Raw genomic sequence first — 16,063 nt, forward strand, 5'->3', positions numbered from 1 at the left:
ATCAGTATCTTATAGAATTCCCTTATGCTGCCTAAGGAAGTATTCTGGCATCTGCTTTTCAAGTGTTATATCATGTTGTTTTTTGTTATATTCACAAATGCTAAATAGAACATTTTTGGGTCTGACCTTGCAAGAGCACATTTCATCGTGTCTGTTAAATTGACTTCGGCGTATGTGTTACGAACGCTGGTCATTATCAATAATTGTTATTTTACCTTAAAACTAATTTGCTCTTAACTAAATTATAACCCTAAAACGATAATTTTCTATGAACTGCAAATCTATATATGAATTAAATGTAAACACAATATCCTACCCTACAATTCAGCATGCTACCTTAAATTTAAATCTTGCTATAAAATTATCACTGATTTCGCTTATCATGATCAAACACAAACACACATGCAAAATTGGTAGCAATTAGCATCCTATTGTTAAACGAAGCACGAATAAAAGAGTTGAAATTATTATCTCGAACAGTACGGTCGATTTTCTTTACGCCGGCACAGATCCGTATGTGGCATCATTCCACGTGCTACCGCGACAGACACGATTGTCTTTTTACACAGTTAATTTCTACGGCTCGTCGCATTACGTAACCATCAAATCGTGCCGAAACCCGGGAATTGAGAATAGCAGTCGTTTTCCCGCAAGGATCATCGGATTTTCTAAGATATTCACCGGCCTCATCGAAACAATAGCAGCGTCATCTTTAGAAGCGTCATCTTTAGGACCGTCACCTGCAACCACACACTAACGGTCCATATTTCGTTTCGTCTAATTCTGGGAGGACTTTCAGCAGCACCTGCATCGGTCGTTACCGAATTTGGAAAGCTCTTCTGGAAATTCATCTCGGGCAGTGGTTACAATCTGGAACTGCCGAGACTCGTTGGACACGTTAATAAACGGGTGAGGTTAAGTTGAAGCTGAAAGGCGGGTGGGTACGCTTTATTATAATCTAAACCACGTGGAAGTGAATCACGATAATGATGTCACGTTCAATGACCAAAAAGTCAAAGCACAATAAATTATTGTATGTTCGGCGCACCAACATACTTGGTTCGGCCAAATTAATTCAGGACTTTGATGAAAATTATACGGCGGCACAAGCTAATGAAATTCCCTTCCGTTTACAAAAACTCGATGCGCTTTGGGAGGAGTTCGAAGAAGTAGAAAATGAGATTGATTCCCTTCGAGTAGGTGAGCCGGTCTTTTCCGAGGGACGATCCGAATTTCAAAGTCTATTCTTTCAATTAAAAGGATCGTTGTCGAGTAAGATACCCCCTGCACCTCCCAGCCCGTTAGCTTCACCGGCACACATGCCGCCACCTCAGGTGATTGGGGTCCGCCTGCCTGAGATTAAAATCCCCGAATTTAATAGAAACATTGAGAATTGGTCGAACTTCCACGATGTTTTCGACTCAATGATCCATAAGAATCCTACGTTGCCGAATATCCAGAAGCTGCATTACCTTCGCGCTTCACTTAAGGGTGATGCAGCTCGGATAATTCAATCCATTCAAACATCGGGCAACAATTACCCGATTGCATGGAAACTTATAACCGATCGCTTCGATAATACAAATCTACTTGTGAAACAACATGTGTCGGCACTTTTTAACATTCCTCCTGTCCGCAAGGAATCAGCATCAGGTCTATCAGATCTTGTCGACAATTTTGAAAGGCACATACAAATCTTGGACACACTTGAAGACGAGAAGGACCACTGGAATTCAGTGATAGTGGAACTTCTGAGCAGTCGTTTGGATCCAAGCTCTCAACGAGAATGGGAGTCCGAATGTTCGGAGACAGAAAAGCCAAACTACAAAGATCTCGTTGATTTCATTCACAAGCGCGCTAGAATGCTGCAGTCTCTTAAGCTCTCCCACCAAAACACGAATACCGCTGTGGATGTAAAGCAAACGAAAGTTCGCACCTTTTCGCATGTTACCACCTCTGAACACGTCGCCAAATGTGTGGCATGCAATCACGCTCATTTGCTGTTTCAGTGTGATGTTTTTCGTGGATTTTCTCCTCAACAACGATTCGATGTAGTGAAGAGACACGGTATCTGTATCAATTGCCTGAAAGGGCAACACTTCGCTAAAAATTGCACTGGAGGCGTCTGCAAGCATTGGAACCAAAAACATCATACACTTCTTCATCTCGGTCCAGCCCCGTCGCATCCATCAACGTCCGGGTCTGGTCATCGACAAATTCCCACTGGAACTCACAAAACGGGTAGTTCCAGTCACGAGTCGGGCCAAGTCCGATCTGCTCTCTCGCAATCTTCCCCCGTTTCGTTACAATCGTTTTCGTTGAACTCGTCGTCATCCTCGCCGCCGTCGGTTTTCGCGCCTTCCCAGACGTCGGTGTCGGAAAATTTCGTACTATCGCCTCCTCCAACCTGCCAGTCAATTGTTCCTTCTGTTCCTGCTTCCGAATCCACTGTATTTCTACCTACCGCACTCATCAAGGCACAAGATGTGCATGGATCATTCCACTTTGCCCGTGCATTATTGGACAGTGGATCGCAACCGAATTGTATTTCGGAATCGCTTTGTCAAAAACTATGCCTAAAGCGCACCAAGATCAACCAACCTGTAAGTGGAGTAGGACAGTCTATCGTGAATGTTCGCAACAGTGTTTTAGTGAATATTGTTTCTCGTTTCGGAACATTCAGCAGTCAATTAGACTGTCTCGTGCTGCCTAAGCTGATGCACGTCTTGCCAGCCAGGACAGTAGACATCGCCCACTGGAAACTGTCGAAACACCTGCCAATTGCTGATCCACAGTTTCACGTTACCGCCGGTGTTGATATGCTGATAGGTGCTGAGCTATTTATTAAGCTCCTTCAGCCAGAGCAGATTCATCTTGGTAACGGTTGTCCTACTCTTCAGAAGACAGCACTCGGATATGTCGTAGCGGGTAAGTCCAGCTCGCGACAAATGACCCCTGTGGTGTGCAACGTCGCCTCGGTTGATGATCAACTGGATGCTCACATGCAAAGATTTTGGGAAATTGAGGGATTCGAGCATGGAAAAGCGCTCACTAAGGAGGAACAATTGTGCGAGGACCATTTCCAATCAACACACTCAAGAGCCTCGGATGGTCGCTACATCGTTCGATATGCAACTCGTCAAGAAAAGTTGCCACTGTTGGGCGACACCATGTCAACGGCCCAGCGCCGTTTCAATTCACTCGAGCGTCGTTTTCGCGCAGACCATGTTCTGCACTCAAACTACTCCCACTTCATGAACGACTACGAGCAGCTCGGGCACATGGAGGAGATGGAATTCCGCGCCGCGAAACCGCCGCTTATCTTGCCCCATCATGCTGTTCACAGTCCGGATAGCACGATAACAAAGATCCGAGTAGTCTTCGATGGATCATCGAAAAGCAGTAACCACATATCGCTCAATGACCTTCTACATACTGGGCCAACCGTTCAGCCAACCCTCCTATCGATTGTACTGAATTTTCGTCTCCATCGCTACGTCGCGTCCGCCGACATTGAGAAAATGTTTCGGCAAATTCTCATCCATCCGGACGATAGATCTCTACAGCAAATCTTTTGGAGGAAATCAGAGTCGGAACCGTTAAAATTGTACCAGCTACGAACCGTCACGTACGGTACATCTGCTGCTCCATTTCAAGCAACGAGGGTATTGAATCAGATCGCCGAGGATGAAAAGGAACGTTTTCCACTGGCCGCGCCCGTGGTGAGATCCAACTTTTATGTCGATAATTTGCTTTTTGGAGGAAACAACCTAAATTCCGTCGTCGAAACCTGCAATCAAGTCATCGAAATGTTGAAGTGTGGGCGATTCAATCTTCGACAATGGTGTGCAAACGAACCAGGAATTCTCGCGCACATTCCGCCTGAGCTTCGTGAACCTTCAGCAGCGCTGGAACTCGATCGCAGCTCATCCATAAAAACTCTCGGATTACTATGGTTCCCTCAACAGGACCAGTTTGGATTCAAGGTACCGTCACTCCCACCCTTGAAGACGGTAACAAAACGTATTGTGCTATCTGAGACATCCCAACTCTTCGACCCACTGGGACTTGTCGGGCCGGTTGTTGCAAGCGCAAAAATATATATACAGCAGCTTTGGAAGCGCGAACTGGCATGGGCCGAGCCACTTCCAGACGAACTAAGGGACTGGTGGTTGGCGTTCCATTCATCTATCGATAGGTTGAAGGAGTTAAAAATTACTCGATGGGTCCTGGTCTCAGCTGATTCATCATACGCACTGCACTGCTTCTGCGATGCATCAGAAAAGGGCTACGGCTGCTGCGTCTACATAATATCGACCGATGCAAATGGAAGCTCTCACAGTCGTCTGCTCATCGCTAAATCTAGAGTGGCTCCTGTCAGCTCTGTCTCAATTCCTCGTTTGGAATTATGCGCCGCAGTCCTTGGAAGCCAGCTTGTCGACACTGTCAGCCAGTCAACGCCATTTTCGGGCAAGACCACTTTCTGGACAGATTTTGCAGTTGTGTTGCACTGGATACTTTCTCCCCCTTCATCCTTGCGAGTATTTGTGTCCAACCGCGTTGCCGAGATCAATCGGCTCACAAAGGGTCATCAATGGCGCCATGTCCCAACAGACCAAAATCCAGCCGATCATATTTCGCGGGAACTTAGCACCGACCAACTCATTCAAAGCGATTTATGGTGGAATGGTCCATCATTTATCACGGACAACATCAACAGCTGGCCTCCAACGATAGTAGGACTATCCTCTTCGGCTCAAGAATTACACAATATTGAGCGAAAACCACTTATCTCATTATCAACAATCACTCTAGATGACACTTTGATTACCTCTCGGTCTCAACTCGGTCCACTGCTAAAAACTATTGCCTATTGTTACTGTTTTATAAACAATTGTCGGGTCACCGATGAGAACCGATTGTTCGGGTTTATTAACCCTGTAGAATATGATCACGCTCTAAAATCGATTGTTCGGCTTGTACAACGAAAATGCTTCCCGGATGAAATCGAATCACTGGAGGCAAAGGATAGACACGTCGTTTCCAATATATCCTCCAAATCACCTTTGAAGAAGTGAAATTTGATTCTGGACAGTTTCGGGTTACTGCGCCTTAAAGGACGTTTGGAACGGCTCTCCGCACCGATCGATACCAGATTTCCTATGTTGTTACCGGCAAAACACCACCTGACGAATTTAATAGCTCGCTCAATCCACCTGCAAACACTTCATTCGGGCCCTCAGCTACTGTTGGCCACCATACGACAAAGGTTTTGGCCAATACGAGGAAGAGATTTGGCCAGAAGGACGGTTCATCAATGTATCACCTGTTTCCGGTGTCGGCCACGAGAATGCAAACAATTCATGGGTCCACTACCGAGCGTACGCATTACACCGGCCAATGTGTTTGAAAGCACTGGGCTTGACTACTGCGGTCCGTTTCTCGTGCGACCGCTTGTGGGAAGAGGCGCGTCGGTCAAAGTCTGGGTCGCAGTGTTTACATGTATGGTGGTAAAAGCGGTCCACCTCGACGTCGTCGTCGGTCTCCCGTCGTCGGCATGCGTAAACCTACTCAAGCGGTTCTTGAGTCGCATCGGTCGTGTACGAACTATTCACTGCGACAACAGCACCGCGTTCGTGGGCGCGAATTGCGTAATACGGGAGATGCGAGTAGAGCTGAAGCAACAGCTCCAATCAGCAGCCGTGCAATCCGTTTTGCAGCAACGAGGCGTCCAATTCCAATTCATACCACCCCGAGCAGCACATTTCGGTGGTCTTTGGGAGGCCGCGGTCAAGGCCTTCAAACATCACTTTTATCGCATCATGGGACAAACGATCTACGTTTTCGATGACTTCCGTACCGCTGTTGCACAAATCGAAAGCATATTAAATTCCCGTCCCCTCGTTCCCATTTCCAATCATCCTGAAGACCTCAATGCCCTGACTCCTGGCCACTTTCTGGTGGGCGAGTCCCAATTCTCACTGCCGGAGCCGGATCACAGCAGCACTCCAACTAATCGATTGAAACACTTCCAGGTCATGCAAAAATCGGTCCAAGATCTTTGGAAGCGGTGGTCAAGGGACTACATTGGGTTGCTTCACAACAGGCCGTCTAGATGGCGATCAACTACAGACAAAATAGAAACCGGTACTATGGTTCTGCTTAAACGTGACAACGTTCCTCCTTTGTCGTGGCCGTTAGGACGAGTCGACGAAGTTTTCCCTGGAAAAGATGGCATTGTGCGGGTAGTCAATGTCAGGACAGCTGCAGGTGTCTTCCAGCGAGCTACAACCGAGCTGTGTATACTGCCCATTGAGAAGGATGACGTAGAAGCAAAGAACGAGACTCACGACAATGAATAGTTAAACTTTGTAGTTCAACGGGCCCCGGCCTGTTACGAACGCTGGTCATTATCAATAATTGTTATTTTACCTTAAAACTAATTTGCTCTTAACTAAATTATAACCCTAAAACGATAATTTTCTATGAACTGCAAATCTATATATGAATTAAATGTAAACACAATATCCTACCCTACAATTGAGCATGCTACCTTAAATTTAAATCTTTGTCATTGTCATTTCTCAGCCCACACCCTGGCAGACGTTCATCCGCCCATCTAGACTCTGTCAAGATGAGGACCTACAAAGCCTAACTGTTCGTATGTGCTAGTCCGTATAGCACACCAGTTTCTTCCACAAGCAGGCGCCGGCTGTTAACCAGTCCCACAAGTTTCAGATACATTACATAGAGGATAGTTGGAGACAGAAAATGAAGAGATAGTAAAGAGATTTTGGTTTGCTGAAACGAGACAAGACAAGCAAAATAATTGTGATTAGTTTTTTTTTTTTATCGGGCAGATGGGACTGCAGCTTAACGCAACGTCAAGTTTTCTATTTTATCTGGTCCAATGTATCCTGCTCCTAACAACGCGTGCTAAGTCGTCAGTGATGCAATTCGCATTGATTCCGCTTCTATTTTCTTCCTGATCTCCTCATGGGTCCCCTAGGTCAGAAGCAGATCAATCGACTGTTAAGTAAATTAGAGATCGCAGTCAGCCGTTATGTCCGCGAATTTCATACATACATACAAATATTTGGCGAAAGTTCAGAGCGTGTAACGTCGTGTCTTCTAGTCTGTCATCCTATGGAAAATCATCCTACCATCGCCTTGGGGTAAACGTCATATTGGCAAATTTCGCATTGAATCCGCTTCTGTCTCTTCCTAATCTCCTTTTTGTCTGCTAGGTCCGAAGCAGATCAATCGACTATTAATTGAAACGGTAAACATACTAGCAGTATTAGTCCTTACTCGCGAATACTTTTCCTTCAACTGTGCTGTTTCTTCTCTATCTTATAACATAACTCGATTATCCCTGTTCTAGTCAATATACATATTCATTACATGATGGACCAGGCAAATCCTTAATTTTTCTATTATTATTATCCTGAGTAGCTATACCAGTGAAGGTATTTTAGGATTTCGCAAAAGAATCTCTGAAGAATAAGAAATATTTATCCACTATTAACCATAAAGTTTGCTCGAACCGAATGTCTGCCTGGTTCGACTCGAATAGACCACACCGACCCGAAAGGGTTGCTTATCATTTCTGAGAGCCGGTGTGCTTAGTCGAGTTTAGTAATCATAAGAACAAGTCCTGAATAATTAACTATCTCTTAGGTGCCAGTTCTGCACTCCTTTCCTGAACTAGCCTCATACTCACGATCAAAAGAGTCGACAACTAATAGGATACACATGTCCCCCACCCAAGCGAATTGATCAACTTGCAAGTAGGAGCACATATCTACCAACCAGCCAAGAAGACTTCCGAATCAATGAGAATGGACCATGCCAGTCGAAGGCCACAGGCCCAGCGCCACCTCGTACAGTGTCATTGTCATTTCTCAAGATGAGAACCTACAAAGCCTAACTGTTCGTATGTGCTAGTCCGTATAGATTTTGGTTTACTGAAACGAAACAAGAAAAGCAAAACAATTGTGATTAGTATCGTAGCTATAATAAATAAATAAACGATTTCTCCTCTGTTGTCGGTTTCCCTGTTCGCAGTCCTCCCTCCTGTTCCTGATCTGTTTGGGCCGCTGGCTTTCCGTTTCCTTGGCCGTCCCGCTCTCCCGCACACATCGTAGCAGGAGAAACAAATGAAAAGACAAAACAAAACATAATGAAAATAAATGGAAGTGTTCTATTTGTGCCTAAATTGATGTTGCTTCTCAGTTTTGCACGACCCAGGGGGGACTTGGCCTTGATCCCAATGCTCTGTCACCGATGTTACGTGATATTCGTTATGGAATATTCTTTGTTTGGGGGCCATTCATAAACAATGTTGTACGTTTTGCCTTTCTCATATAAAGAAAGGCTATGCAATCACTGTAAAAATCGACTTTTTAACCGAGGCCCGGAGGGCCGAGTATCATACACCATTCGATTCAGTTCGTCGAGATCGGCAAATGTCTGTGTGTGTATGTATGTGTGTGTGTGTATGTGTGTGTGTGTCATTTAAACTCACACAATTTTCTCAGAGATGGCTGAACCGATTTTCGCAAACTTAGTTTCGTCTGAAAGGTATAACGCTCCCATAAGCTGCTATTGAATTTTTAGTTGATCCGACTTCCGGTTCCGGAGTTACGGGTTGAAGAGTGCGGTCACACAGCAAATTCCCATATAAACTGGTACCACCATAATGTTCAAATGATGTAAAACATATTAAAATTGATGTAACATTACTCTAGTTGGCGGGTCTGGATCACTAATGATCAATCAAAGCAGCTTTGACCACATTGGCCACCTATAACGGTTCATGACGCCCTCGGGGAACCCGCCAAGTTCCTAAGCTAATATCACACCCATTCCACAACGAATTCTCTACCGATTTTTACGAACTTAACTTCAAATGAAAGATACAGTAATGCCATTGACTGCTGCTGAATTTCATTCGGTTCTGACTCTTGCTTCCGGAGTTACAGGGGTGTTAGTAAGGATACACTGGAAATTCCCATATAAATCGGTACAATCGTAATACCTCAGAGGCTAAAAACTATTGAAATGGTCACCAAATTACTTCTAATCGTAGATCTAGATCACTGATTGCCAATCAAACATTCTTTGAATATATTGTCCACTATCGACGATTCCGGAAGTCCGGAATTCCGGGCATATTCCACAATTAAAGTCACATCGGTTCATCGGTGATGACTGAACCGATTTTCTCAAACCAATCTCAAATGGAAGGCAAAATATGCAGTTGAGTATTGCGTAGCCGCCCCTTCCCCCCCCCCCCTTCCCCACCTTGCCCTTACACCTCCCTCCTTCATCACTCCCCTCTTCTTGGATCACCCTCACGCCCAGATTTCCTTCATCCACCCCGTATACCGAAATAAGATGAAGGATTTCTGACGCATCCTCCACACCCACTCTACTAAACCCCCATTCCCTACACGTTCAAACGCATTCCACCAACCTTTGCAAATTATAATCACATGAAGATAACATTGAACTCATGCTTATTAAGCTAATTAAATATTATTCTTTTGCCTTTCTTATATAGAAAGGTTATGCAATTGCTCCAAAAACCGACTTTCTAACCGAGGCCCGGAGGGCCGAGTCTCATATAACATTCGACTCAGTTCGCCGAGATCGCAAAATATCTGTGTGTATGTATGTGTGTATGTGTATGTGTGTATGTATGTGTGTGTATGTGCGGATTTGTTAACAAAATGTCCACATCGGTTACTCGGAGATGGCTGAACCGATTTTTACAAACTAAGATTCAAATGAAAGGAAATGAAACATCTTGTTCCGAATTACGAGTTGAAGAGTATGGTTACAAAACAAAATTTGTTGATTTTTCCAAATCAGTTTCTCGGAATTTTCTGAACCTATTTTGACAAACTTAATTTTAAATGAAAGGTCCATCAGCTGCTGTTGAATTTTGTGTGGATCCGAGTTCTGGTTCCTGAATTACAGGGTGATACGTACGATCACGCAGCAAATCCCGATTCTAACGAATTCTGCGATGAATGTAAAAAGGTGATTTTTTTCCAAAATGATAACACAACTGTTGAATTTGTAGATCTAGGTCCCCAACAGTCATTCAAAGTCTCTTTGGCCACACTGGCCACCATCGACGGATCCGGAAGCATCCAAAGTCAGAATAACGGTTATATTGGTTTCTCGAAAATGGCTAGATTTGCTCAACTTAGTCTCAAATGAAAGGTGTTGCGTCCCCAGAAACTGAGTTACGGAGTTACGGATTGTGGAGGTCGATCACATAAAAAACTCCGATTCAAACCGATACCGCGATGAATGCAAAAAGGTGCTCTTATATATACTTACCAAGTGTAATAAGAATGACATTTCCATAAAGTTATATTGTACGAACCAGCTATTAAATCATAGTTTGGAGAAATGAGAAAGGCACAATTGCACCTCTAGGTGGATTAAAACAGGTTTTTTTTATCCCTGATCCGCTGATACGTCTAAAATTCATATTTTTGTTATCTCGTTACGTGACGCTCTTCCCTATTGTCAATATCCAACATCATTTATGAATGATCCCCAGGTGATATATTTAGAGCAGACAATCCAATGAGAAATAGGATTGACAGGATTTTAGTGCGCTCTTGGCACCTTGTGTCACATCTTCATGTTTGTTATACATACTAAGTATACCAAAGCATGCGATGTGATGACCGGAAGATTAGAGAAGCAACTCCTCCCCTTCCCCCCATGCTACCTTAAATTTAAATCTTGCTATAAAATTATCACTGATTTCGCTTATCATGATCAAACACAAACACACATGCAAAATTGGTAGCAATTGGCATCCTATTGTTAAACGAAGCACGAATAAAAGAGTTGAAATTATTATCTCGAACAGTACGGTCGATTTTCTTTACGCCGTCACAGATCCGTATGTGGCATCATTCCACGTGCTACCGCGACAGACACGATTGTCTTTTTACACAGTTAATTTCTACGGCTCGTCGCATTACGTAACCATCATACATAAAAAACATACTTTTCTACCTAAAGGAGGGCGACAACCGCTTGTAGCATTTTTGTTCAGAGTGCTGATCAATGTAATTCATCGTAAAAGGATGCCAAAAAGTAAAATAGTAGTTAAAATTTAATTTAATGTCAATTTTATACCTACAAGTTTCTATGCGAATTCTGAAACGTGTTTGTATTTATGTTCCATATGAAATTATCAAGCTGCACATTCAGGAATTTTCCCAGGAATCCATTTTCTTGAGCTGAGATCTGAAGAACTCATGATCCTTAGACTCTCCGAGTGCCTTATCGATCTCGAGAATGACAAATTGAAATTGAAAATATTCGGTAGTGCAAGCAATCGGCGGCCCATGTTTCCATTATTAGGACTACCGGATCCTCCAATTTTCATCCGATTCATCTGCATCTTATAGTGATGCTCGAGGTTATTGACAATCCTCCTAGCCTCTGCTTTAACTTAAGGATGAAAAAGCGCAGGGTGTCCTTCCACGGCTTTTGTCGCGGACTCTCTTATCAGCCACTCTATTGCGTTCAATTGTGAGTGGCAGAAAGATGGTCCGATTCTCCTATCTGGCTCAGCTACATAGATAGGATATTTGATTTATGCCATCAACCTCTTCATAAAACTTTTCAAACATTTCTTTCGTCAGTACATCAGTTTCTTTAGTCCAACTCATTGAATCGTTCTTACCTATAATCCGTTGCTGTTTATAGTGTTTATAGTTTAGTGTTGTTCATGTCCAGTGATGAAGCTATTTACATCCCTTCTTCGAGCTAAATGATCCTACTAACGTCACATTTCCCAACGTCGCGTAAAGTGACTGATGATGGCAAATATAATTATTATCCTAGTTCGACGAAATAATCTTGTCTCTGAAGGCGGTCATTTTTAAAAGGTTGAAGCACTCAATCCGAAGAAAATCGCTTAATCTTTCTGGAATAAGAGCCATTGACAGGTCTCGTGTTCGATTGGGACGACATTGTCAGATAAATGGTAAACAACCCATAGAGATGTCCAGAGGGATTCAGCGTCGTTAATTTTTTCAATCTCACTCAAAAGCTTTATGGAGGTCTTTATCATGCAGCATTCCCATTCTTAAGTCTAAAGTGAACTGCTCACACGATGTTCTCCTAATTTTACGCCATACGATTTCGGATAGTTTAACGCATGATAATAAAATAAGTGTAAATATCAACGCATACATCAGTAATATTTTCAATAATCGATTTCTCCGTTTCAATTGGATAATCAAAAAGGACACTGGTTCCAAAAAACACAAACGAAACAAACCTAATTCGAATGTCGGAAACGGTACTATCCTGCTCCGATTACTAGCGAACTGTGTTGTAAATTTCACTGTTGTGCCGTAAGTTTTCCCAAATCGAATTCAGTAATCGTCGCCGCGTGAAACAACCTCTTTGCATGTGGGACGCAGCATAATCGTGTGCTCATACTGCGCAGTGTAGCACCCCTTAACATCACACAGCGGAGGATAGGCTTCAACCACACCCTTGTCACAAAGATCCTTCAGTGCCATCTGATATTTAGTGGCACCGGCACGATCAAGCCACCGCTTGCAGAAGGCCAATGTTCCAAAATTCTTATTGATCAATCCGAGCAACTGCTTTGACGAGTTCAGACGTAGTGGCACAAATGGTGCATCGAAATTCTTCATATAATGCGAACAATCCATGTCATCATGTACCATTCCGCGACCGGTCGAACCGAACGTTTCAATGGCATAAAACTCATTTTCCTCCATGCGGGTCGTTTCACCACCCTTTACAATCGGCACAGTTTTCCCCGAATGTATACGATAAGGACTGATCGAATGGCCATTTAAATTTCGAATACTTTTCACCTGATAGGTTTTGCCTTCCAATTCAACTTCATACGACTCCATCACTTCTTGGATAGCAGCACCAATGTCGCATAACCTGACAAATACATTTTTTAAAAAATGTCATTCTTGCTTTAGCCCGCTAAACAACTTACCTCACATCAATTCCAGCCTCTCGGATGCCGGTGTTTGTTGCATCTTTTACAGCTTCCAGCAATTTATCGTATTTCGGATTGAAAGAAAGTGTGAATGCACAGTCAATGATTCGTCCCTTGATGTGAGTGCCAAAGTCAATTTTTGTCACATCGTCAAATTCCAAAACAGTTGGGTCTCCAGCATTTGGAGTATAGTGAGCTGCACAATGATTCCTTGAACATCCCGTTGGAAAAGCCAAACCCGCGTCTAAACCTTTCTCACCGATTAACCTCCTAGCAGTGCTTTCAAGTTCTTCGCAAATTTCTATCATTGTCATCCCCGGCTTGATCCATTTTTGCATGTACTGACGGGTCTGTCGATGAGCCTCGGCCGCCTGTCGTAGTTCGTTGTAGATATCCAAATGCATTCGATCTAGAGCTTGCTTTTCTTCACTGGTAAAACGGTCTTTGGCTGTAGTCGCATCTGGATATTGCATTATTTCTCCCTCAGGGAACGTTGAATCCTTGAACTGCTCAGCAATGGGCACCGAAGGGGCGACCAATTTTCCGCCCACTTCTGCCTTCTTCTTGTTTCGCTTCTTCTTTTTCTTTTTTTGAGCATCCGCACCTCCTTCCTCGTCTTCATCTTCATCTTCTGCCGCAATAGATTCCTCTTGCTGTTTTTTCAGCTTTTCCGCCTCTTTAGTAGCAATTTTCAATGCTTTTTCGGCGGCTTCCTTTTCTGCAAGGGCCTCCCTTAGTGCTGCGGCTTCAGCTTTCTCTGCAGCTGCAAAATTTATATATATTATATATTTTCAAAGTGTTAATTGGCGAGCGAAAACTCAGTCGAACAATACAACCGGAAAACCAGCATGTGAGCTGAATGGAGTGGGAAGTCGGGATACCTCATTTGAATCGAAACCAGGAAGTCGCATAAAAAATAAAGGGCACAAATTATTGATTACTCACCAGATTTCTTGGGTCTCTTCGGCTTCTTTTTCTTTTTTTTATCATCTGGAACATTTGCGTCGATATTTTCATCGTCAACCGCAACCTTTTCCTCGTTGTTAGTGAAATTTTCTTTCAACTCAACGGGCTTCGTTTCCACAGCCGCCATTTTTCGCAGCAACCAGAATGCACTTTGATGTGTCACCTCTCACGTCATGCTAATGCATCTCCGCCAGCGATGCCAGATGGAATGACATGTCTTTATTTTAACGAGGGATATCCCCAATGCTGTATATATAGGTGTGGCAGAACACACGGTTTCCCGGTCAAACCATTCGGAATTTGATTCGGAATCCTGAATGGAGTTATTATGGATTCCAAATCAAATGCAACAATCGATTCTGAGTCGGAATCGGTTGTTGCATTTGATTTCCCTCTAAGAACTGTTGGTTTCAAAATCGTCCTATGAAGGACGTTCGTTGGACCAATTTGGACAACGTCCAAATAACCGTTCAACAAACGTCCATCGTTGGACCCGCGTTGAACGATTTTGAAACAATTTTTTGGACGTCTCAGTGGGTTGGAATCCATAATGACTTCCCACTGAGACGTCCAAAAATTTGTTTCAAAATCGTTCAACACGGGTCCAATGATGGACGTTCGTTGAACGGTTATTTGGACGTTGTCCAAATTGGTCCAACGAACGTCCGTCATTGGACGATTTTGAAACCAACCGTTCTTAGAGGGTCCATTCAGAAATCCGAACCGGTTCCGGAATGAGTTTAACTGGGTTGCTAGTGCCCGTTCAAATCATTTGGAATTTGATTGGGAATCCTGAATGGAGTCAGTATGGATTCCAAATCAAATGCAACAACCGATTCTGAGTCGGAATCGGTTGTTGCATTAGATTTGGAATCCATACTGACTCCATTCAGAAATCCGAACCGGTCCCGGAATGAGTTTGACTGGGTGTTGGCAACCAAAAATATGTAAAAAATGCAGAAGCATAACGGAACGGGTTGGCGTTATAGCGTTCACACCAGCCCCCTGTCAAGGTTGACGTCTCTGTACAGCCAGCATCACTGCCATAAAAATCAAAACATTAATTTTGAATCGAATGATTAAAAGCTGTAATTAGTTACTAAAAGTTGTTTTTCTGAATAATACGGTGTTAAATCATCCCACAAGATGCAAAACGTCGTGTGGATTGCTTGAATATCATGTATAGTGCCGAACATAATTCTTTGTTTGGGGCTTTATAGCTATAACGCACAAATATGTAGGTCGCTGTCAAACTCCATATGATGGTATAGGGTTGCGAGAGGGCTGGTTCACACGATTCAATGGGAGCGAAACGAACGGTATGACGAAAGCAAGTGGATTTATTCCGTGATCACTCACACCACTCATGTAATATTCATTTTACGAATACCAAAGGGCCATCTTTGCCATACCTGTATATTTGAAATTGGGATTGCACTTCCTACCCAGTAAAGTTCAACCGGAAATGAACTGGAATTCTGGCTGGTTCCAGTTCGCATTCCGGCTCCAGTGACACAACCGATTATATCTAGAATCGGTTGTGTCACTGGAACCGGAATACGAGCTGGAACCAGCCAGAATTCCAGTTCATTTCCGGCTGAGCTTACCTGGGTACCCACTGAGCCGTCCAAAAAATTGTTTCAAAATCGTTCAACACGGGTCCAACGATAGACTTCGTTGTACGGTTATTTGGACGTTGTCCAAATTGGTCCAACGAACGTCCTACATTGGACGATTTTGAAACCAACGTTCTTAGGCTGTGAACCATTTGGCGATTTTTTTTAACCTTTAGTTAAAATTTGACAGTTCGAAAGTTATTTTCTCTTGAATGGAAAAATTTAACCGAGAGAGCGAACCATTTCAAAAGTTGACATATGGATAGTTATTTAGAATTGACAGCTGCGATAACCACAAGATGGTAGTGGTGTGAACATTTGTCGATATTTTGAAAATTAGTTTTTTTCTTATTACATGACAGTCATAGCACAGAGAACAGACGTCCATCTTCAGCATTCAACTTGTGTAAAATCTCTAACGGTTTCGGAGGTAGTTGGGATATCCAAACCA

At 43.3% G+C, this 16,063-nt stretch overlaps 1 protein-coding gene across 1 annotated transcript; it reads right to left on the minus strand.

Annotated features, from left to right (window-relative positions):
• Positions 1 to 12,221: 12,221 nt before the first annotated feature.
• On the minus strand, positions 12,222 to 14,158 carry LOC131682513 (uncharacterized). The gene is made up of 3 exons (XM_058964036.1): positions 13,976 to 14,158; positions 13,028 to 13,793; positions 12,222 to 12,969 (listed from the first exon to the last, which is right to left on the minus strand). The coding sequence occupies exons 1-3, from the start codon at positions 14,121 to 14,123 to the stop codon at positions 12,420 to 12,422; spliced, it is 1,464 nt and encodes a 487-aa protein (XP_058820019.1). The 5' UTR covers positions 14,124 to 14,158; the 3' UTR covers positions 12,222 to 12,419.
• Positions 14,159 to 16,063: the final 1,905 nt, after the last annotated feature.

Source organism: Topomyia yanbarensis, chromosome 2, assembly GCF_030247195.1.
Source record: "Topomyia yanbarensis strain Yona2022 chromosome 2, ASM3024719v1, whole genome shotgun sequence".
NCBI classification, from domain to species: Eukaryota; Metazoa; Arthropoda; class Insecta; order Diptera; family Culicidae; genus Topomyia; species Topomyia yanbarensis.